This window comes from Mytilus edulis, chromosome 3, assembly GCF_963676685.1.
Source record: "Mytilus edulis chromosome 3, xbMytEdul2.2, whole genome shotgun sequence".
Lineage (NCBI taxonomy): Eukaryota > Metazoa > Mollusca > Bivalvia > Mytilida > Mytilidae > Mytilus > Mytilus edulis.
In genome coordinates, this window is record NC_092346.1 from 67510731 (window position 1) to 67535472 (window position 24742).

General features: G+C 31.7%; 1 protein-coding gene across 1 annotated transcript in view; it reads left to right on the top strand.

Annotated features, from left to right (window-relative positions):
• LOC139515399 (usherin-like) overlaps positions 1 to 24742 on the top strand; it is an 88277-nt gene that overhangs the window by 29783 nt on the left and 33752 nt on the right. Inside the window, exons 20-40 of the mRNA XM_071304969.1 lie at positions 1722 to 1847; positions 8757 to 8875; positions 9355 to 9532; positions 9774 to 10196; positions 11098 to 11322; positions 12005 to 12085; positions 12483 to 12665; positions 12992 to 13105; positions 13208 to 13377; positions 13923 to 14052; positions 14567 to 14754; positions 15672 to 15819; positions 16291 to 16605; positions 17824 to 18003; positions 18274 to 18424; positions 18573 to 18712; positions 19070 to 19206; positions 19504 to 19639; positions 20108 to 20407; positions 20746 to 20964; positions 21292 to 21483. Coding sequence (XP_071161070.1) covers positions 1722 to 1847; positions 8757 to 8875; positions 9355 to 9532; positions 9774 to 10196; positions 11098 to 11322; positions 12005 to 12085; positions 12483 to 12665; positions 12992 to 13105; positions 13208 to 13377; positions 13923 to 14052; positions 14567 to 14754; positions 15672 to 15819; positions 16291 to 16605; positions 17824 to 18003; positions 18274 to 18424; positions 18573 to 18712; positions 19070 to 19206; positions 19504 to 19639; positions 20108 to 20407; positions 20746 to 20964; positions 21292 to 21483 — 3855 coding nt within the window. The remainder of the gene's footprint in view (positions 1 to 1721; positions 1848 to 8756; positions 8876 to 9354; positions 9533 to 9773; positions 10197 to 11097; positions 11323 to 12004; positions 12086 to 12482; positions 12666 to 12991; positions 13106 to 13207; positions 13378 to 13922; positions 14053 to 14566; positions 14755 to 15671; positions 15820 to 16290; positions 16606 to 17823; positions 18004 to 18273; positions 18425 to 18572; positions 18713 to 19069; positions 19207 to 19503; positions 19640 to 20107; positions 20408 to 20745; positions 20965 to 21291; positions 21484 to 24742) is intronic.

Below are 24742 nucleotides of genomic sequence, written 5' to 3' on the forward strand. Positions count from 1 at the left end.
CTATGTGGAGATCGATCCACTAATGGATGATGATCGCACATATAATGATAATGAATGGCATTATCTGCGAGTGATGCGTGACAATGAATATTCCATGATTCAAATTGACAATAAATATCAAGGTTTGAAAGGAATGTGGTTTGCAGTGACGCACTGATTTACCCAAGCATTACATGCCTGCTGCTAGTTGAATAGTTTTGAGTTCAACTTTTTTATTTTACTTTCTTGGCAAAATATCACATTTTATCAGCTCTTTAACATTGGTATTAGTAATAGGACTTATAAATATTTTGGCTTTAAACATCACTGAAGAGACATTAATTGCTGAAATGTTGATCTATTGCAGTAAAATTGGTTCTGTTAATGTTATAAGAATTAATTCAACTTGTAAAGTTAGATATTTTATCAAACAATTATAATAGAATGTTATACTAGACATTTAGGAGAAATGGAAAAGAAGTTGAACTCATTGAAATAGAAGTTGATCATGACTCACAAAAGTTTTGCACTGTTGTTTGCACAAGGTTGTGGCCATATAGCACTAAATGTTTGCTTTTCTGAGAAATAATAAATATAGTGGATTTTTTTTTAATAAAATTATTGATTGAGGCAAAGAATGATAGCCATTTTAAATGTAAAAATATATATAAAAACAAAACAAGTTATAATGATAAACTATGAGTACCAATTATTCAATTAATTTATTTTTATCAGTTTTTGTTTGGCTACTCTTTGTGCAATTACAGCATCGCAAAATTTTTGCATTTATTTGATCTTTGATTTTTGGTTTTCTTTTAGATTTGTACTTTAAAAGCTAACAATTCTTGATGCATTCATCTAATCTGTTTGTCAAGAGACACTTACAAAGAACTGGAAAATACCATGTCTTCCTTATGATCATTTGCTTATCTCCCTTACAATTTGAACCATCCTGCAAATCACTTATTCTCAGAAAAAATACATTTGTGTCAAATTGTGTGTGTTTGCAGTGATAGTCACATAGTTAAGATACACTTGTGTGAAATGGTGATTTTAATTATATTTATTATTTTCCATCTTAGGAAGTACATGTAATAATTCTGATTTTTTTAAAATTTTGTAATACATGATTCATATTAAACTAATGGTTGAAATACTGCAATTTTATTCCATAGTTTTACAATTCTAAAAGATATAATGTTAGATTTATTACATGTTCTTAAAATAGACCTTTTGCATATGGTTCATGTGTGCAAACTTAATAGTATAGAAGATTTTCTAGAAAAACTGAAATGAGAAAATAATAATTCAATGAATTAAGAAACTTTTATTTCATACATATGTTTATACCCTTAGCTATATGCAAAAGGTGATAGTTTGTTTTATGTTTATGTAAGATTTGTATCAATTCTGTTCTGAAATCTGAATAAATAACACAAATTGATTCCTAAAATCTAAATTCTTTCAAAATTGCAATTTTTAAAGAGAGAAAAATCTAGTGTCCTTTGATATTTTGAAGACCCCAAAAAGTTACCCGGTGATCAAAATACAATGTACAAATGTAAAATTGAACAAGGTGAATTTTTCATGGGATTCAAATTACCATAGGTCACTGGTATAGAAAAAATAAAATTTGGCTTTATTATTAAGGTGTTTCCAGCAAAAACCTGACATTTCATAATAAGAATTGTTACAAATCCTCACTATTACAAGTTTATGCATGATAATTTTGCATTGTTCAGGTTGTTCATCATTTGTCACGCCAACAAATGATGAAGGATTACCATATAATGATCAAGAGTGGCACTTTCTGGAGGCAAAGAGAGAGGGCAAAATTGCCAGCATTTCCATTGATGTCAGATGGACAGGTTTGACTTAATTAATATGATTAAGATGCTTGATTTCATCAAACTTCATACGCAAGTTTGCTGGCAATTCTTATACTAATGTATACTCAATAGTTATATAATTCAAATTTTGAAGAAGTAAAAGAGCTTTGAAACATACATTATTAAAGTAAATTTTGAGTAGATCAAAGGCTTTAGAACATAACCAGAACTGATTTCTAGGGGCAGATAGTCAACTTTTTGAGATGTCAGAATAAGGCCTTTATTTTTGTGGGAATTCAGTGTTTACACATATTGTCACTGGGGAATTACAGTGAGTTGCTTATAGGTGTTACTGTAAAAGTTTACCTATAGCTCAACCTGTTTTTAAAATTGACAATACAATAGGGACATTTAAATTGACCAGTTGGTATTGTTAGATTTAAATCTACCTTGATGCTACCTGTAAAAAAATTTATTCACCTAACCCAAAGTTTCAGCATGCTTTTTTCCTGAACTTTTTCTTACCTAGGATTATTCTATTGAGAGATTTTTTATTTTACTGTCATTCAAAATATTAGGAGTGATCCAACCAAACAAGAATGACTATATCATATATGTTATTTTCTTGCAGTTTATTTAAAATTGCATGGCCTAAAATGCACTACATTTCATCTTAATGTTTGCATAGCCACTACTAGCAGTGTTTAATACCCTAAATAATCCAGTCGTAATATTTCACTCACTTTATGAAACATCAAAATCATATTTGAATAAACAATTTCATTTATTTTTTTACACTAATATTTGACATCTCATCCAGAATTCCAAAGTTTTTAAATAATTCCCAATTTTATTCATTTTTCACTACTTCACTAGATTTTTTTCTAAATCCATAGTATAAATTCTGATTAACTTCCCATGATATACATCCTAATTTAACAGGTGCAGAATCTATACATAATTCAGAATCTTGTAATTTTTTTTATCATTTCCATTACTATATTCCAAATAGTTATCCTCACTTTACAAATATTTTGTAATATTTTATTTATATTTTTACTATACATCACTTGATTTTTCTATATCCACAGTAAACATTTTATTTCATTTCCTATTATAAATTTCCAAATCAAACAATATTTGATCCAGAATTTTATAATGACTATTTCCAATTTCACATTCACATTTCCTCATGTTAGGAATATTTTAGAATATTTTACTTTCATTTTTCACTTTATCACTAGATTAGACTATATCCACTGCATTAATTCAACATTTTATTTCATTTCCAAGATCCCATTTAAATGGTAAATCATCTTAAGTTTGTAATAGATCCCAAATTAATAATGAATGTTTTTAAAATCACATTTAAAGCCACAGAAACATGTTGGATGAACTCACACTATATCTCCTACTTGAATTCCAGTTTTGAAATTTTTTAATCTTTAACATAACTAAATCCCATCGTATGAAAATTTGAATTTCCTTGAGCGAACACAGCATTTTATGCACAAAAGTCCCACTAATATTATAATAGATTTCAAAGAAAAAACACAGCAAGGTATACTCAAAAATTATTTTACATGTACAACATCATATGTAAGCCCCACAAAACAGTTTGAATGAATTATTTCCTCCTTGATGTCCTTCATGACAATAAAATCTTGAAAAAAACACATCACATTTTAAGAAGCAAAATTGCTATAAAAAATCTAAGAAGTGAATTTAAATAAAATAAATCCAATATTGTATGCACAATGACACCAAAAGATTTCAAACATTGCAAATAATAATCCAAAATGAGAATCTTGAAGGGACATGTGAAGAAATGAACAACATATATCCATCTGAAAATTTAACAGGTCGGGACCACTACCTTATATGGAAATGCATAAATTAGCATACTTATGTTCTCGCACATGTAATTGTTTATTTACATGTGACGCAATTTATTTTTACCTAGGTTTTTGACCAATCCACTAAATGATTCACAATGCATGATGGACAACTACGTGTTTACAATCAACCAAGAACACGTGTTATTTACTGAAATACAACACATTTTTTCGTGCAATGCGGGATTCACAATTTCGCTTAGTTTTTCATTTTGTGTATCCTCATTTATAGTTCGTGATATAAAGTATTACTTCCATGCTCAGATTAACGAAGAGTTGTTTCTATGTGAAGAAAAAAGGGTTTGAATTACCCGATATATAGTCATTAACATGTTTGATGATGGCACAGAGATTTCATGTATTTGTCCACCAGAAACAACGAAACAACAGCGAAAAAACACAATTACCCATGAGACAAACTTACTGGTGTAAAGAAAGCCGTCGATAACAGCCGGTGCTGATATTCAAGAGTACAGCAATGTTCGTATAGATAATTAAAGGCAAATGTGGGATCCTTGAATTTTGTGTTCGTAAAAAAGGCGAAGAAATATTTACATACATGGCAGTGTTAACAAAATTCATAAATATTTTTGTTGGTCACATTTCAGTATATGGGACTTCCAAACTGTTCCCTTTTTAGCTCACCTGGCCCGAAGGGCCAAGTGAGCTATTCCCATCACTTTGCGTCCGGCGTCCGTCGTCGTCGTCGTCCGTCGTCGTCCGTCGTCGTTAACTTTTACAAAAATCTTCTCCTCTGAAACTACTGGGCCAAATCAAACCAAACTTGGCCACAATCATCATTGGGGTATCTAGTTTAAAAAATGTGTGGCGTGACCCGGTCAACCAACCAAGATGGCCGCCACGGCTAAAAATAGAACATAGGGGTAAAATGCAGTTTTTGGCTTATAACTCAAAAACCAAAGCATTTAGAGCAAATCTGACATGAAGTAAAAATGTTTATCAGGTCAAGATCTATCTGCCCTGAAATTTTCAGATGAATCGGTCAATCGGTTGTTGGGTTGCTGCCCCTGAATTGGTAATTTTGAGGAAATTTTGCTGTTTTTGGTTATTATCTTGAATATTATTATAGATAGAGGTAAACTGTAAACAGCAATAATGTTCAGCAAAGTAAGATCTACAAATAAGTCAACATGACCAAAATGGTCAGTTGACCCGTTTAGGAGTTATTGCCCTTTATAGTCAATTTTTAACCATTTTTCGTAAATTAAAGTAATCTTTTACAAAAATCTTCTCCTCTGAAACTACTGGGCCAAATTAATCCAAACTTGGCCACAATCATCTTTGGGGTATCTAGTTTAAAAAATGTGTGGCATGACCTGGTCAACCAACCAAGATGGCCGCCACGGCTAAAAATAGAACAAAGGGGTAAAATGCAGTTTTTGGCTTATAACTCAAAAACCAAAGCATTTTGAGGAAATCTGACATGGGATAAAAATGTTTATCAGGTCAAGATCTATCTGCCCTGAAATTTTCAGATGAATCGGTCAATCGGTTGTTGGGTTGCTGCCCCTGAATTGGTAATTTTGAGGAAATTTTGCTGTTTTTGGTTATTATCTTGAATATTATTATAGATAGAGATAAACTGTAAACAGCAATAATGTTCAGCAAAGTAAGATCTACAAATAAGTCAACATGACCAAAATGGTCAGTTGACCCGTTTAGGAGTTATTGCCCTTTATAGTCAATTTTTAACCATTTTTCGTAAATTAAAGTAATCTTTTACAAAAATCTTCTCCTCTGAAACTACTGGGCCAAATTAATCCAAACTTGGCCACAATCATCTTTGGGGTATCTAGTTTAAAAAATGTGTGGCATGACCTGGTCAACCAACCAAGATGGCCGCCACCGCTAAAAATAGAACATAGGGGTAAAATGCAGTTTTTGGCTTATAACTCAAAAACCAAAGCATTTTGAGGAAATCTGACATGGAGAAAATGTTTATCAGGTCAAGATCTATCTGCCCTGAAATTTTCAGATGAATCGGTCAATCGGTTGTTGGGTTGCTGCCCCTGAGTTGGTAATTTTGAGGAAATTTTGCTGTTTTTGGTTATTATCTTGAATATTATTATAGATAGAGATAAATTGTAAACAGCAATAATGTTCAGCAAAGTAAGATCTACAAATAAGTCAACATGACCAAAATGGTCAGTTGACCCCTTAAGGAGTTATTGCCCTTTATAGTAAATTTTTAACAATTTTCATTAATTTGGTAAATTTATGTAAATTTTTACCAAATATAGTTCTCTGTTACTAATGGGCAAAGTTCATTATAGATATAATTGTAAGAAGCAAAATCGTTCAGTAAAGAAAGTACTTCAAACACATAACCATCACCAAAATACAATTTTGTCATGAATCCATTTGTGTCCTTTGTTTAATATGCACATAGACCAAGGTGAGCGACACAGGCTCTTTAGAGCCTCTAGTTTTTTAAAGTAGTGAAGTCAGCAACTGTAGTTTCAGTTTGTTCGTTTTTTAACGGGCTCTGACATTTGCCAAACTGAATAAAATCATTACAGCTGATTTCTTAAACCTGCAAAGTAAAACTTTGGTTGGTTTGCTTGCTTTGTTTGTATAGTTGTTTATACAAGCTTTGAAAATAAGATTGACATCTTTAAACAATATATATATATATATATATATATATATAGGCATAGTTTAACTTGTTTTGTGAAAATTGCAGCGTTGGATCTATAATAAAAAAGAAGATGTGGTATGATTGCCAATGAGACAGCTGTCCACAAGAGACCAAAATGACACAGAAATTAACATTTATAGATCACCGTACGGCCTTCAACAATGAGCAAAGCCCATACCGCAAAGTCAGCTATAAAAGTCCCCGATATGACAATGTAAAACAATTCAAACGAGAAAACTAACGGCCTTAATTATATAAAATAAAAATGAACGAAAAACAAATATGTAACACATAAAAAAACGACAACCACTGAAATACAGGCTCCTATACAATATATTTTTTTTGATGGGATAGATTTCTTGTCCTTTTATATATTTAATTGGGCTGTTTTTTTTTTTTTTTTTTTTTTTTTGTTGTTGTTTGGATTGTTTTACACAAGTAATTTTTGGGTCATTAATAGCTTACTTTTCAGCATTGGACCTATGACTGCTTACTTTACTAAATTATGTCTTTGTTGGAAAGATGTCTTATTTGGCTCTCATACCTCATCTTCTTATTTCTATATACAAAGCACGTTTTAGAAAAAAAATAATAGGTAATATGGTACCCACTATGATCCAGAGACTTTTAATATTGGAGATATTTTACATATATATGTCAACAGGACAGCAGCCGAACGATAAAAAAACCTCTGAGGTATATTTTGTGATAAAATTAGCAACAAACGGATATTATCGATGGATGAATTTAAACTATAAAAAATGTATTGAGCTATATACCGTACCCGCTCAGTGGCGGATCCAGGGGGGCGGGGGTTCCGGGGGATGGACCCTTTTTTTTGGACGATCAGTGCATTTGGATGGGGACATGTAGTTGGAACCCCTCCCCTTTTGTCCAGGGTTAGGACCCCCCTTTTAAAATGGCTGGACCCGCCCCTGCCGCTTTCATAACACTTCTTTTTAGCATACTGAATATTATGATGTTCTTACTATTAGTTCAGGTCCTGATAAAAAAATACACATTCAGTACAGAAAGAAGTGTTTCAATGAAAGTTTCGTGTTTTTCTAGGCAGAAATGATTTTGCAATGACATTATACAGGTTTAAAAGAGCTCAAATGATTTTCTTACTGGACAGTGGTCACTTCATTGGATATTTCACTGTGTCATGTCGTGAAATTAATGCAGGTTCAATTTATAACAATGCACAAAACCGGTTCAACTACTTTTGCAAGGCGAAAAAGAAAGTCGAATCGTGAAGCCAATAAACAATATTTTTTTAATCTGAGCATGCAAATTGAAGATTACGTTATATATTTTACATTAAAAATATTTGCAGAATAAAAACTTTGGTAATGAGAGTCCCAGACAATATATTAATTGACTGTTTTCCCACTAATTACACGTGTTTTAAGTAGTAGTTTACTCGTAGTAGCCCACAATGCATTGTAGTTCATTGAGTCGATTGGTCAGTTTTTCAAGGCCATATTGGCCTTGTGTTTTGGAAATTACTATGCAAATATATTCTGACGTCAGAAAATCTAGAGTTCTCGACCTGTTTAAACTGTAAACACCTGAACAGCTATTTCTTGTTTCACTGGCAGCTGGACAATACTATATATAAGGGTTAGAATTTTAAAGAAGCATTTAGTGTGTAAAGACAGTTTAATTTTCAAACATAGTAATACATATTTAATTTAATCTTTTACTGATTTAGAATTTTAGGTAAAAAATAGATAAATTATATATATCAGGGATTTAAAACAATGAAAACCAAAACTATTTTCTTCCCTATCAATTTTTTAATAGAATAATCCTAGGTAAGAAAAAGTTCAGGAAAAAAGCATGCTGAAACTTTGGGTTAGGTGAATAAAATTTTTTACAGGTAGCATCAAGGTAGATTTAAATCTAACAATACCAACTGGTCAATTTAAATGTCCCTATTGTATTGTCAATTTTAAAAACAGGTTGAGCTATAGGTAAACTTTTACAGTAACACCTATAAGCAACTCAGTGTAATAAATAATGGAAGAAAAAAATAGTTTCTACATTTTTTTCAGAAACTCAGAATGACAAACCCCTCCTTCCCTCCTCAGAACTGTTTATTTTTACATTGTGAAATATTTAAGTATGTAAATTATATGAAAAAATATTTAGTTGTGATTATTTCAAATACAGTCTGCTCATGCAAAGGTAGTTTAAACAAAGCATTACCTAATTAATTAATAATTTAAAGTATGCAAGTTAATGTTTCCATAGCAAATTTAATATGTATATTGATTCAATTAAGAAATTTATTAACAAACTATTATCAATCGAAAATTTTCACGTCTTACTTGGGCTTTGTACTTAAAGTTCAGATTTCAAGAAAAAATACTGTATTTTGTTTTCTTTTAGGTGTCCGTGAAAACACATGTGCAACAGGGACTATTATTGGGCCAACATCAGGTCTCTATATTGGAGGTGTACCTAAAAACTTTGTCAGGAGAGTAGGTGGTCCTGATTCTAGGAAACAGGTATGGTGCCATGTGGGGTATAAAACAGTAATGCATCAATTTTATTTTGTTATGAAGGCTAAGGTGATACATCATTTGTTTCTTTTACACAACTGCATAATCACAATATGCACCAGGTTGACCATTGATAATTGTTTAAAAATCATTTATTGTTTTGATACACTTTTCAATGTTTTGTTACAAATTTGTTTAAAACATTTTCTTAATATGTATCAGTTCCATTTATATATGATTTATTTTAAGTAAACTGCATATTTGTTAGCTATATACCTAACATGGTTGTCATGCAGTCTTGATGCTTGGTTTATGATTTACCAACATATAAAGTCATTTAAATGAAAATTATGATTTTTAGTTTATATACAGATCATATTTAGATTAAACATATAGTATGTTGTCCTTGTTTTGTGAAAAAGTATTAAATTCAGATATTTTTTCCTTTAACTTCAGATTCAACATATCTTTTGATTATGTTTCAGGTTTTGGAGAAGAGTTTCCAGGGCTGTATTAAAGATGTTGAGATATTACAACAGCTATACCCTGTAGAAGTATGGGAACCTTTAGATTGGACACAAGCTGAAACATTTGAATTAGCTTTTGCTAATTGGCAGGGATGTCCTACCAATTTGGACTCGGGTGCACATTTTATGGGGCAAGGTAATTTTACTCTTATGCAGGATAACTCAGTTATATTTGGGTGAATTAGTGGATATGTGAGGTATTGGTTAATGAAACATCAACCCAACAACAAAATCAAATGAAACATCTAGATTTCTATTACTGTTAACTAACTTATTTTTGCAATTTTCACGAGTAAAAAAGTAACACAAATATGTAAAACTTGAATCTTTGGGCATCTCCTGCTTCTTTAAAAGACATATATCATAATCTTTTTAAGGGTATCTAACTTTGCTGTGGAACAGATTAGAAGTAAAAGACGTCATCGGTCTCCATCTTACCATGAGGACTGACATGAAAACTGGACTGTTGTTTTTTACTTATGGTGGACCAGGCCTTTACTTTTATTTAGGAATGATAAATGGTGCACTACATATGCAGTTTTCTAATAATGTTGCAACAGGCAGTGTAACCTTCAGTCGTTCAGACATTTCTTTGTGTGATGGTTATTGGCACACAATTGCTGTAAAGAAGACAAACCAGCAAGCAGAGATTACAATTAACTCAATTACTGTGTCTAATGGAGATTCAACTTTTGCTCTCAAGGTTGAAACTGTTTCCCCTGTTTTTATTGGTGGAATACCTGACAATTCTGAGGCTACTCAATTTGTCAAAGATAATGGGCTAACACTGCCATTTGTAGGTGAGTCAATTGTTATGAAGAGGAAAATTTATATTGAAATAGCCATGAAAAGAATTATTCAGCTGTTTTATTATGACTTTTCATATTGGAAACCAGAACAAAATATAAGATTTAAAAATATAAAGATTAGGTTAATTGATTCATGAATAGATGGTTAGTGTCTGTGAATAAAAGATAGCTTTTCACAAATATGAATGAATGAATGAATAGTTCATGAAAGTGTTACCTGAATATATACAATATAATGTACATTGAGTATTAACATAATGATTCAGTCAGCCAAATAGGCTTATGATACACTATTATGTTTTCATTTTAAGAAATATAAATCTTATGCTGTTCAGTGGAAATATTGGTTGATTCATGGAAAGATGGTTAGAGTCCATAAATGAATAATAGCTTTATACAAATATAACGTGTATGCTATGCAGTGATTGTACCTGTTATATGATGATTTTGTTCATAGTTTCTTTGCTTGTATGATTATTTTTTTTATGCCCCACCTACGATAGTAGAGGGGCATTATGTTTTCTGGTCTGTGCGTCCGTTCGTCCGTCCGTCTGTCTGTCTGTCTGTCTGTCTGTCTGTTCGTTCGTCTGTCCCGCTCCAGGTTAAAGTTTTTGGTCAAGGTAGTTTTTGATGAAGTTGAAGTCCAATCGACTTCAAACTTAGTACACATGTTCCCTATGATATGATCTTTCTAATTTTAATGCCAAATTAGAGTTTTTACCCCAATTTCACGGTCCACTGAACATGGAAAATGATAGTGCGAGTGGGGCATTCGTGTACTGAGGACACATTCTTGTTCTTACTGCAATCAATTTTGGCTTTCATGATTCACTGAGCAATGTAGTGCAAATTGTTAGTTATAATAATTTTGTCCTGTTCTGTGTATTTCCAGGGTTTGGTGGATGTCTTAGAGATGTAAGAGTTCAGAACTACATTCCATTTTATTACCCTGTCTATTTGAACTTTGTGGTCAGTGCTGTGATGTTATCAAATGTCAATTTAGATGGCTGTTCGCCTTTTCAAATACCATCCAGGACTTGCAGAGAAGACATTTTAGACAACATTTACAATGGAACAGAGTATTTATATGAGGATAAAAACTTAACTCCGTATTCAGGTACACTTTGCTTTTAGTTTGCACATGCTATATTGTTGTATGCATTGTAATGCGCAGTTCTCAATAAATTCCTTCCTAAAACTATAAGTCTAGATGTGCAGGTGCAGACTAACAAATTAATGTCAAAATACATATGTTCTACTGGATAAGGGAAAACTTGGTTATAGTACTGTGTTGTTGATAAGGTGTGGAAGAGTGGGCAATTTTGTAATCAACATAGTCTGAAGTTTTCAATGTAGATCAATGAAATTTTACAGAAGTATTGCATATATATTGTAGTTATGCAGATGCTATTTTGAATTTGTTTGAGGAATTTTATCTCAGACTTTTTAAGAATTTAAGAATAAACAAAGTTTTATGTAATCAATTCCTCTTGTTGCAGTTTTTAACCCCCATTTTTTAAACTTTGCAGACGTTTGCACACCTATCAAGTTATTTAAAAATATGTCAAAATTCTTTTATTTTATATATTTGAATTTTCATTAAGACGATTCTCTACTGTTCAAGATACATTCCACACAACCAAGCCATATGACACTTTAATCCATTTTACTTTTTTAATTTTTGCAATACATCTCTCAACTGTTTTAAATTTTTCATTTTAGTTGTTAACTTGAAAAATCTGCTATAAATACCTATACAATATTCTCAAAAATCACATGATATTCGTTTTTGTTTACAGATTACTTGTACAGAGTGTATGCCAATAATCAAGCTGGGCATGGCATGAGTCCTTGGTCTTATGGCAGAACTTTAGAAGGAGGTAAAGATATAGAATAAAAAACAAAATTTATCTGATCCAATATACAACTTGTTAATTTCTGTTTAAGAAGCAACTCAATCTGAATGAGAAAAATGAGAAAAAAAACCCAGATATAATATAAAAAAAACAAACAAGGAATATGGGATTTTCATCCATACAATTTTGGTCAAATCTCACGCATTTGAATTATTAAAAGTTGTTAGAACTGACACCTATTCTTTCATTTCCTCAAAGATATCTCAAACAGAAAAACATTCATGCAGCTAACTTATAAGATGAAAGTGACCATCTTGATTCTAGTTTGCCCTCAGACAATTTTTTTTTTAAAGTTTAGGTCATAGAACTCTAGCAAACTATAAATAAACCACTTAATAAAATGTTTGTTTTCTCTTGACAGCTCCTATAGGTTTATCAGCACCCTATGATGTAGTAGTTGTAACAGGTTATGTAATCACAGCTAAGTGGAGGCAGCCTGATCTTATATCGGGTCTCCTACAAAAGTATGTTTTACGTGCACATAACATAGAACATCCTGATATTCTACCTGTGGAGGCTACATATGACGATAAAACCTTTCAAGGTATTTCAAACTTATGTAATATATTATTTGATGGATCTGCTTGATAAGTATTCCAAAGAATTAGTTCGATAAGGACCATTTATGCACCTAATCTTTTTTAAAAGTCAATTGTCCAATATAAATGAGAAGACATTTTCAATGTCTCTTCTACTGTAATTAATCACTTGTTGGACCTGGTGGAAATAATCCCTGCTTAAAAATTCTTTAAATTAAGAATAATAACATGTTCAACATCACAAATTTTCTATGAATAGGAATTAGATGGAATTCTGAAATGACAAAAAAATGTTGAAAAAAGGCTAGAATAGTTTTTCTGTACATTTCAGGTCAGATAAGTAATGCCATACCCAATACAAACTACAGTGTAAAGATAATGGCTTGTACAGGTGGAGGCTGTACTGAGAGCACTGATGGTGTCATAGTGTTTACTAACCAGGAAGGTAATTATTAGTTAAACCAAGAACAAAGTATGATTTATAACCACATTTCCAATTGATTGCAACTCTTTACCCTAATAAATACTGTATGTTATGTTTTAACAGCACCAGGAGATGTTCCTGCTCCCACAGCTTTAGCCGACATTGATTCTATGACTGTGATGTGGCAGGATCCAGGGAAACCTAATGGCTTGATTACAGGGTTCTTCCTGTATAAAGATGCTGAACTCATCTATACCGGGGGTGAGAGAATGTTTAATATCTCAGACCTACAGGTATGTGTTTTCTTATTTTTAACATTATATATTTATTAAATACAATATAAGTGTGAGTTTTGTGTGTTAAAATTACATGGTTTTTTAACAAAATAAATAATTATGTCTTGACCAAGAGCCTGGGCTTCAATAGAAACTGTGATGGCATTCAAGATTATAGCTATAGTTAAAGTACAATAATTCTTACATGCTTGCATATTAGGGAATAAGTTGATATGATTGGTCATGAGGAATTCCTATAGGTGTTCTTGACATTGTTTATTTTTGGATAAACGATGTTGACCGAACTTCTTTTCGTAACCAATGTAAACATGATAGTGGAGATTATTATCACAATCCGGCTCAACGTAAAAAATATTTGTTTTCACTTCATGTTAATTGTTGAATTGAGTAATAAACACAAAACATCAATTTGAATGATAGTAAGAGCTTTTTATTTTTTTTATTTTTTATCAAAATATACAACCAGATATATGCTACATCCAAATCAATTGTGGGATGACCTTTAGGGGCTGTTAGTTTCTATAAATTTGTCTATTTTGTAGGTCTATACATCTTATCAGTTCTATATAAGAGCCTGTACTATTGTGGGATGTACAAACAGCCCAGTATCAGCTCTCAGTACTTCCCAGTTACCACCATCATTCATGAAAACACCTCAACTTACAGTTTTAGGTAAGAATTGACCAGGAAATTCCAGGAAATTGTTTAACAGATATAGAAGTAAGTTTGTTTTACTTTAGAAACAGTCTGTTGATATGAAAATAATGTAACTACTAGAAATGGTTATCCCTCATAATAAACTTGTAAATTTGGTATAGAAACATACTCTTCTATATGTATAAAACATAAAAGATACAGCAGCTTTCATCTTATATTTAACAAAATATGGGTAAGGATTCCTTTTGAGAAAATTTCAAGTTACCTAATTTTGTATTTAGTGATGCTTTTTAATATAAAATGTTGACTCTTGATAAGGAGAGGAGTATGAATATAGTATCCAAGACACTTTATTTGTTTCATCTTATCTGAATTATAGTTTGCCATGCTCTTTTAAGAAGCTTTTTCTTTTCACAATAACAATAAACAAAAAAAAAGTTTTTCAGATTTTATAATTTATACTGTTTATAATATTCTATCATGGTAAGAGGCATTTACGTCATGATATAACAGAAGACTTTTATTGTAGGTACAACAAAAATAGAAGTAAGATGGGAAGAGCCACAACAACTGAACGGTGTTTTAGAGAGATATGTGATATATGGCTCACAGTTTCCTGTTGTAAATGGTCATGTGGTGTATAATAATTCAGATTTCTTTACTGACTTTATCATTTCTGAATTATTACCAGGCACTGTTTATTACATCATAGTAGCAGTAAGTATGTTTATTGTTTTGACAATCACAGTTAATTTATAAATTTTTATTGTTTATCATTGAGAAGCAATATGAAAATTTTGAGTCAAATTGGTGAACATAAATTTGACAGCAAATGCCCCTTTAAAAAAAAGACCAGATACTATTATCCAATTAATAACATTTGGATTATCTGATAAAATATCTTCATTATGCCCCACCTACGATAGTAGAGGGGCATTATGTTTTCTGGTCTGTGGGTCCGTTCGTCCGTCCGTCCATCCCTCTGTGCGTCCGTTTGTCCGTCCAGGTTAAAGTTTTTGGTCAAGGTAGTTTTTGATGAAGCTGAAGTCCAATCAACTTGAAACTTAGTACACTTGTCGCTTATGATATGATCTTTCTAATTTTTAAGCCAAATTGGACTTTTGACCCCAATTTCACGGTCCACTGAACATAGAAAATGAAAGTAGGAGTTTCAGGTTAAAGTTTTTGGTCAAGTTAGTTTTTGATGAAGCTGAAGTCCAATCAACTTGAAACTTAGTACACTTGTTGCTCATGATATGATCTTTCAAATTTTAAGCCAAACTAGACTTTTGACCCCAAATTCACGGTCCACTGAACATAGAAAATGAAAGTGGGAGTTTCAGGTTAAAGTTTTTGGTCAAGGTAGTTTTTGATGAAGCTGAAGTCCAATCAACTTGAAACTTAGTAAACTTGTTGCTTATGATATGATCTTTTTAATTTTAATGCCAAATTAGATAATTACCCAATTTCACGGTCCATGGAACATGGAAAAGGATAGGTCGAGTGGCTGTGTGTACTTTGGACACATTCTTGTTTCTGAATGTTTTAATTAGCAAGGTAGTCAATACAATCCAATAATTGTATATACCACACAGTTTTATATACTACATAGTTGTATGTTCTTTTTTATTTAGGCTTGTACAGGAGGAGGCTGTACACTGAGTTCCCAGAGTACTATAAGAACAGAGGAAAGCTCACCTGAAGGAGTTGAAGATCCCACAATTATCTCCCTTTCATACTCAGAACTGAATGTGACATGGAACAGACCATTAAGACCAAATGGTATAAACTGAATTAAAAAAAAATCATATATAGAGTCATTTCTCTAATGACTACAGATATTTGAAGTTAATTTGTCAATAGATTAAAAATTAATGTAATTTAGATGAATTTATATTAAATCTAAGAACAAATATAATGGTATTGGTGATCGATTTGATGTGTTAAATAGCCAAAAGAATAAAGTTTCTAACAATTTAATGGAATAAAATTGAGAATGGAAATGGGGGATGTGCCAAAGAGACAACCACCCGACCATAGAAAAAAACAACAGCAGAAGGTCACCAACAGGTCTTCAATGTAGCGAGAAATTCCCGCACCCAGAGGCGTCCTTCAGCTGGCCCCTAAACAAAAGACTTTTATTTTCAAAAACAAATTGAATTTCATGATATATACCAGAAAAGTAGAATTCAATTTTATTCATGAAATTAATCTTAAATATCATCATACTGATTGCAATTTATCTATTTTCAGGTCACATTACAGCATACTTTCTATATCATAATGAAGTACTAGTTTACCAAGGTCTATTGTTTAGTCATCTACTATCAGGACTAGAACCGTTCAGTCTACATACTTTCAGAGTAGTGGCTTGTACTGTAAAAGGTTGTGGGTCCAGTCGATTGATCAATGGTAGAACCCTTGAGGCTAAACCTAATGGGTTTGTTGTTATGGAGGCTAAGATTCATGATTCTAGGACCATAAGTGTAAAATGGACCCATCCAGACACTCCAAATGGATTAATTCATTATAATATCTTCTTAAATGGATTATTTTATAAAGATCCAGGTGAGATAAAATTAGTGCAGAATTTTTGAATCACAATAATTTCAAATCTGATAGTACAAATATCATGAATTCACTGGTTTTGTTTTCCAATTAAACATTTATGAAAATTGTAGAGAATGTTATAACAACAACACTTTAGGGACTGCTTCAGAAATTTATTGATCGACATGTTTCGTTGCCTAGGGCACTGTCATCAGGATAGAAACAATACATAAAATCATGCTGAAGTACAAAATCAGGTTGTAAAAATTTAAACGTCACAATGTGACAATGGTAAGTAACGTTATAAATAGCAACTGAAAGTTCATTGTTAGTTCATTGTAAGTATGTAAGTAAACTATAAATAGAAATTAAAATAAAAAATTTTTGTTGTGAAAATGTTTGTTAAAATTATTCCCGCCAAAATGTGTATGTCCTCTTGCATCGTGGAAAGAATGATACAATAAGTTGTCAGACTGTGTATAATTGTGTGTTCATTTAACTTTCTTCCCCAAAATATACGACAGTTTACCAGCAATTCCGTACCAATTTGACTGGCTTCCTTTGGCCAGAGGTACTGCTTCCAATCGCGTCAGGAATGCTGTAAAATGTTTCGGTCGCAGAGAGTAAAGGACAAAGTATAAATATCACTAGTTTATACTGAATTTTAACTTTGTGTTCGATCATCAAACTATCGGGAATGGCCAGTAATCTGTAAAAGTGGTTATGTCTCGAGGGTATGTTGATTAACATATTTTTGGGAGCATCAGATTGAATTTGAAGTATACGAAATCGGCTGCATTTAATTTCCAATGAATTCTGTAAGAGAGAAATAATTTTCTATCACTGTTCATTTCCCCCTTAGGACTCATTTTTGGTTAAGAATGGTCCATTATTATTTATTTCTTTTCTTGTGTTGGATGGCAGCATTATCGGAAGGTTCCTGTGGGTGCCTTAACAAAATATAACTTTGTTTACTCTGTGCAAATGGCTAGTATGATTAGCACTGGTTTATGAAAATTGTATAGAAACATTTTGATATTTATCAATTTTTAGAATAAAAAACAAATTGATGATATGACAATTAAATTATTATAGGCAACCATGGTATATGCCCATTGTTTAGCACATATGGTAACCTTTAGACATTTATTGTTACCTTTGGTCATTGATAGATTGTTGTTTAATAGGCAATCATACTATATCTCTTTATACTTATTTTTAATGGACTTATTTCAGATAATTGGGACTTCAGTACTGTCCAGGACCGTAGAAGTGTATACAACAACACTGTATCTAACCAGTGGGTACAGGTAACACCTCTTATACCTATGTCTACCTATAGTGTTCAGGTGAATGCCTCTAACACAGCAGGATATATACTCAGTAATACTCTACAGTTAGATATGCCAGAAGGATGTAAGTTATATTTTATCATTATTTAACTCATTTTTGCACACATACTGTTACTGTTCATATCATTAAGATTTTTGGAGTAATACCTGATTGAATAACACATGTTTTTAAGCAACACCAAATTGTTTTTTAAACTGATTTAAAATCAGGAGAAAAAATAGAAAAAGATGTAAATAGATAAGTCAATAATATTTATCCCCTATTTTGATAAAAGATAGGCAACTTACTTTCTTTTTGATAGTTTAACATTTCGAAATACTTGAATATTTTCAGCACCTGATGGTGTAGAACCACCTACTGTACTATCACAGACATCGACCTCAGTCACAGCAACATGGTCCTCAGTTGGTAGACAGAATGCTGGAGATGCACCAGTTTATGTTATACAATTTAGAGATCGTAACAACTCTACTATTGTCAAAGAGTAAGTCATTTAAAATGAAATAATTAATACAGATTTTTTAACATGATGTTTCATACAATTTATTATAAAGGAATATTTCATTTGTTATGTTAAAATAATTTGATATTTTATGGAACACAATGGTTACTTTATATCCTTTGTTTTACAGTATATTTGGACCAACAACATCTTACATCTATACAAAGCAACAGCTACAACCCTATATGGAATATGACTTCAGGATAAAGGCTACCAACAGTCAAGGTTCTACTTATTCTCCGTGGGTGATGATTGTAACTTTACAAGATAGTGAGTCGATTCATTAAGATATATTTGTAACACTTTTGTTATGGACTATGGAATAGAAATACTTTAGATTTGTTGATCAGCTTCAGATAATGATGAGTAATAAGTTGTGATGACTTTTCAGATCTATCAGACACCTGCTCCCTGTTTACGGGTACTGTGAATTTTTCAATATATTTTTTTAATTTATTTGAAAAAGTAGACAGGACACAGCACATTATAGGATCGTAAGATTTTTATTTATAGATCCTGATGAAGGAGACTAGAAAATGAGACATGTCTATCTTTAAATATATGGTTAGTAGATCAGTATCATGCAAAACAATTATTTCTTTGGTAAAGATTGATCATGTTTTACAGAACCAATAGGACTGGATCCACCAATGATAGTAGATATAGGAACCAGGTCTGTCAACTTGACATGGCAGGCTCCCTTGATAAGTAATGGATACATAGCTGAGTATAAGATATATGTGAATGGAATACTTGCAAAATCAGTAAGTAATTGTAGATTTTATTTCAAATTTTTCTATTAATAAATTGAATATACTTTTTTTTTAATTTGATATCCTATAAACATTTATTTTACTCTGACACAGCTTTTTCAAAAGTACAAAAACACGTTTTGAATCAGTGATTTTTAACTGAAGAACAGGGAAAAATAAGTTTACTATAATACTTCTTAAATTGGAATTAATTAATTATCTTACACAAAAACAAATATTATATGTTTGAAATACTTCATTGATCAGAAAGCATAAATTCTTAATATTTTACACAAAATGTATTTTTAGGCTACATTTGATGAAATGCCACTAACAATAGAAGACTTAGCACCATTTGAACTGTACAGTTTCATTGTTGAGGCTTGTACATCAGGAGGATGCACCAACAGTAGTCTGTCTAATATTATCAGGACTTTGCCTGACTGTGAGTTTTATCAGTTCAATATTAAACTGGTTTTCTTATTTTATATATTTTTCAAACATTTTTCTATGAAATTTTTCTCTTTTTTTGACAATTTTTTAATGTACAAAGTAATAAAAATGAAATAAAAAGTTCATGAAAATAGAACTTTTCACATAAAAACTATAAAATACTTTTGATATCAATAAAAAAAACACTATTCAGATTTTTTGTTAACTCACTACCGTAATGCACTGTTCCTATTTATGTATGAAAGGAGATGTGTGGTCAACATCAATCAGACAACACAGCGATACAAAATCTGGTGACCCAGAAAAAAACTATGCATGTTCATTTTACAAACAAATTATCACAAGTATTCATGATAAGTATTTGTGTATCAAATGCATGTACAAAAAATTTTCAGGTCAGTTTGTATCTGGATAAATAAAAGTTATTTGAATATACAATTGTTTACGTTTCTGATTTCAGTACCAGAAGAGTTTTCAATGCCAATCTTGACCTCTCTGACACCAACTTCAGTTCTTATTACATGGTCAGAACCTGTACATCCAAATGGTTTGATAAGTGAATATATCATAGAGCGCTATTCTCCAGAAACACAATCAAAGCCTGTAGTCATTACCCAAATATTGCCATCAACAGACCTAGCATATGTGGATGAATCTGTTGAGTTATCTCCCTTTACAAGTTACAACTACAGAATAACGGCGAGGAACGATGCAGGGGCCTCTTTCACACCATGGTCAGCTGTTACCACAATGTCAGCTAGTAAGTGACAAATTCATTGTTTAACAGCAAAAGTTGTCAATTAAGAATGTTTATGATTAAAAAACACTAGAATTATTCATATTATAAATGATTTTTATTTAAGATTGCAATTTTTAATGATGAATATATATTTAAATCAACTCTTCATTTGTATTGACATACAAAACATCAGTATCTACTAATATATATATTTATTGATATGTAATTTTGTGTATTCTGAAAAATATGCATAATAAATGTTCTTTGCTTTGACTGAATTAATTGTAAATTAACATTAAAGTTTAGTTTGTACATTATTAAAACTAAAATTGACTTATTCTATAATGTTTTACATTTAGAACCAAGTGAGTTGTTGCCACCAGCAGTACAGAAAGTGAGTCCTACATCATTAGAAGTGACATGGCAACCACCAAGAAAACCTAATGGCATACTGGAATACTACACGATCCGATTACCTAATCCTAGTGTTGAGATAAGGAATACAAGTTTACAGACTGTGGTGATAGAGGATCTGTTTCCATATACACAGTATTTTATTACTCTGACAGCTTGTACAGGTAATAAATGCTTTCAAATCCATTCTATCTTTATTTTACCACATTTTGTAAGTTTTAAATGTGCCACTTAATTTATACATGCACCTAAGAAGGACTAAATAGGAACATAAGAAATAATAAAAGACATGCTATGAAAAGATTATCCAGGTTGGAAAAAGTAGCTCCCTCTTTATAATGTTTTGATTGCACATGAAGTAAATGTGATTCTATTGTAGTGCCACCTGTTCACTAAAATACTTAATCATTGTAGAAAAAAAATAACGACTTTCATAGGGATTTTATACTGAATTAGTTCTGTACTTTATATATGAATTATTATTTATACAGATGCTGGATGCACTGAAAGTACAGTTGTTGTTGTGAGAACTGATGCCACAGTGCCGGAGGGACAGGACCCACCTCTTCCTATAGTGGTATCACAGACCATTATATCTATAGCCTGGTCTGCACCAAGCAGAGACAATGGTCCAAACATACGATATGAACTCTCTAGGATGAAACTCAGACAACCTTTAGAAGGTATGAAGTGACTTATTTATTATAAACTTAAAACTGGCATTGATTATTCTATACAGCACTCATACACACTGTGATTACAGGATCTATACTATTAAACGAGAAAACCTCATTTTGTGTGTCGCCTTCCTTCCACAATAAATTAATCATCATGCCTCTGTGTCCTGTAGGTACAATGCAGAGTCGCATTTGTCATCCATTCTTATGATTATTCAGTTTGGGTTATTTTGGGAGAAAAATGAAAAAAAGGCCACCAGATATTATTTCCTTCATCAGACTGACTTTTTAACTCACCGGGGCTGAAAGGCACAAAAAAGTCAATAAGACCATAATTGTCAATTGACCCCTTAAGGAGTTATTGCACTTTAAAGACAATTTTACACAATTTGTTCATCAAGTTTGCTAACATTTAAAAATCTTCTTTTCTGAAACTACTGGGCCAATTAGCTTCAAACTTTAACTAAATGTTCCTTAGGGTATCTTGTTAATAACTTGTATCCGAAGTTTTGATCCATTGACAAACATGGCCGCCATGGCTAAAAATAGAACATAAGGGTCAAATGCAGTTTTTGGCTTATATCTCAAAAACTAAAGCTTTTATGGCAAATCTGACATGGGGTAAAATTGTTTAATTGGTCAAGATCTATGGGCCCTGAAATAATCAGATGAATCGATAGATATAAACTGTAAGCAGCAATAATTTTCAACAAAGTAAGATCAACAAAAAAGTTAATACGACCAAAATTGTCAATTGACCCATTAAGGGAGTTATTGCCCTTTAAAGACAATTTTACACAATTTGTTCATTAAGTTTGCTTACATTTAAAAATCTTCTCATCTGAAATACAGGTGAGCGATTCAGGCTCTTGAGAGCCTCTTGTTAGTCATAGACAAGACCTCCGGTTTTAAACTTTTAAATATTATTTTCATAATTATTCAGGGACAGGACAATTATTTTCGCCTTATTCTGCATGTATACTATGATTATACTCCTATGATATATAGAGACTCTCTATACAATATAGCAGTGATTGTCCTGGAGAAGGAACTGATATATGTATATTCATAGTATACAGAAACGTGAAAACCATGGAATTTAACAGAAAACAAAAAATAACGGACTTTGGAAAAAATGGGAGAGGCCTTAAAATAATTGTTGTGTTCTTAATTAAGCACCTATTACTTTTGATACCTTTTCTGAAATTCTCCAGACATACAATATTTTACGAAATATCATCCTACAACAGTTTACATACTTTCACCCAAGCTCTTAATGCCCACGATTTCGCGGGTGTGTTCTAGTTTGTTTTAAAGTGATTACTCTGGATTCATTATAACTTGTTGGATACCATTTTTGGGGGGGTTTTGTGGATAAAGGGGAACCACAAATTCAAACCTTCAATGAATTGCAATTTTTTTATAGGCTTTGTATGCAGAGTTTGGCAAAACCATGAAATCAAATATCCACAAAAATCAACAAAAAAGCAAGTTTTCCTCAATTCACAAAAATTGATACCACCGAAAATAAATGAATCTGCAGTATTATAACCACTATAGGAGAAAGGCTGTATTGGCTTGTCATCTGTATGTCAGGCCATTCATTAGGAGGCAGTACCCGGTACTTTTACCCTCCTATGCTATTGACAAGTATGGCTAAATGTAGAAATTTTTATATGAGATATTCATGGAATAAATTGAAAAGTACCACCTAGAAACGTGGAAAGTACCAGTCAACATGAAAGATAATGAAACCCCTGGTATGTCTTGTCAACTATCTAACTATCCATCTGTTCATCCAACGAATATTTCCAATTTGAAGAATGAAAGCAATTATAAAGTATCATTTTTCTCAGGAATTACAAAACAGAATCACTTCCTATTTGATCATTTGTTTGGCAATGATGGGTTGTAATGTATGAAGGTTTGGGATCTTTCCGACAGCTACTCTATGTTTTCAGTAAAGGCTGCACATGTGTTCTATAAGAAATCAAATGATATCAATACAGTGAGGTCAATGTTTTTTCTAGTGTCAAGTCTTTTGTATGCATGTATGTATGTAGCATGCACTATGCCTGTGGGATAGGTCAGTTATTTAGTATTCAGTACTGTAAGAGATTTTTGTAATGCTATTGTCTGCTCTTTGGTTGGGTTGTTGTCTCTTTGACACATTCTCCATTTCCATTCTCAATTTTATTAGAGAAAAATAACACAAAAGAAAAGAAATACTTTAGATAAATAGTATTGATAGTTAAGAAAATTCTTGAAGGCAAAAGGATAGTTGGTCTAATAGTGAATTGGAAGTTTTGTATAGAGATATCTTAGGTAACCCAACTCTTCCGGACCTACATACAAGTATATATACCTTAATGATATAAATACCTATAATTTCCTTACTAAAATCATCTGATGGTTTGGTATATTTGCATATTTTATTTCAAGGGAAACAATTTGAATTTTGTAATACAACATTCTATGTTTAGGTTTGGGGCTTTTCCTGAGATTTTTCCTGATTCATACATCTACATACATAGTAGGGACTAGTTGGGTTAAAGTTACATATGTGTAAAGTGCTATGAGCTTCAAATAGTTTATTTACAATGGCTTCTGAAAGATTTATTTCTATCATTCCTCTTCATTTTAATTCATTTTTTTTTCATTCTGAGGTTTAATACAATTTTGAAATATTATCCTTTTGGACTATTTTCAATCAATCAATTATTTACTTAAAACTGGAAAACCCCTTGTCTAAGAATACTGCCTGTTTAAAATGAGAAATTCCCTAATCTAAAAATAGATATGTGAAGAAAAATAATAACTACCAGTATTACTTCCCTTTGGCTTTACAAACCAAATTATGCAAATATTCTATACCTCCAGGTAGCAAACTGTAGAAAATGAAGTACATATATATTGTTCAGATAGATCCCTTAGTAAGCCAGGTCCGGAAGAGTTGGTTTTCTTATCTATTATAATTTAGTAAGATGATTTCATTAGAAATCTCCAGCTCACCATTAGACTAGGCCATCGCTTTTTAGAAGGATCAGAAACTTACTGTTAAGTAACTGCATTTAAAAGCCAAAATCAAAAGTATTAAACTTTTATTAATTTCTATAAGAATAAGAATATTTATTATTCCAATCAAGGGCCCTTAATGGGCAGCATGACATATAAACATAAAGCAATACATCATGATTTGTAACAGAAAAACATTTTTTTTTTAATTGAAATGAAATATTAATAGTTCAGACAGATCTTAATATGA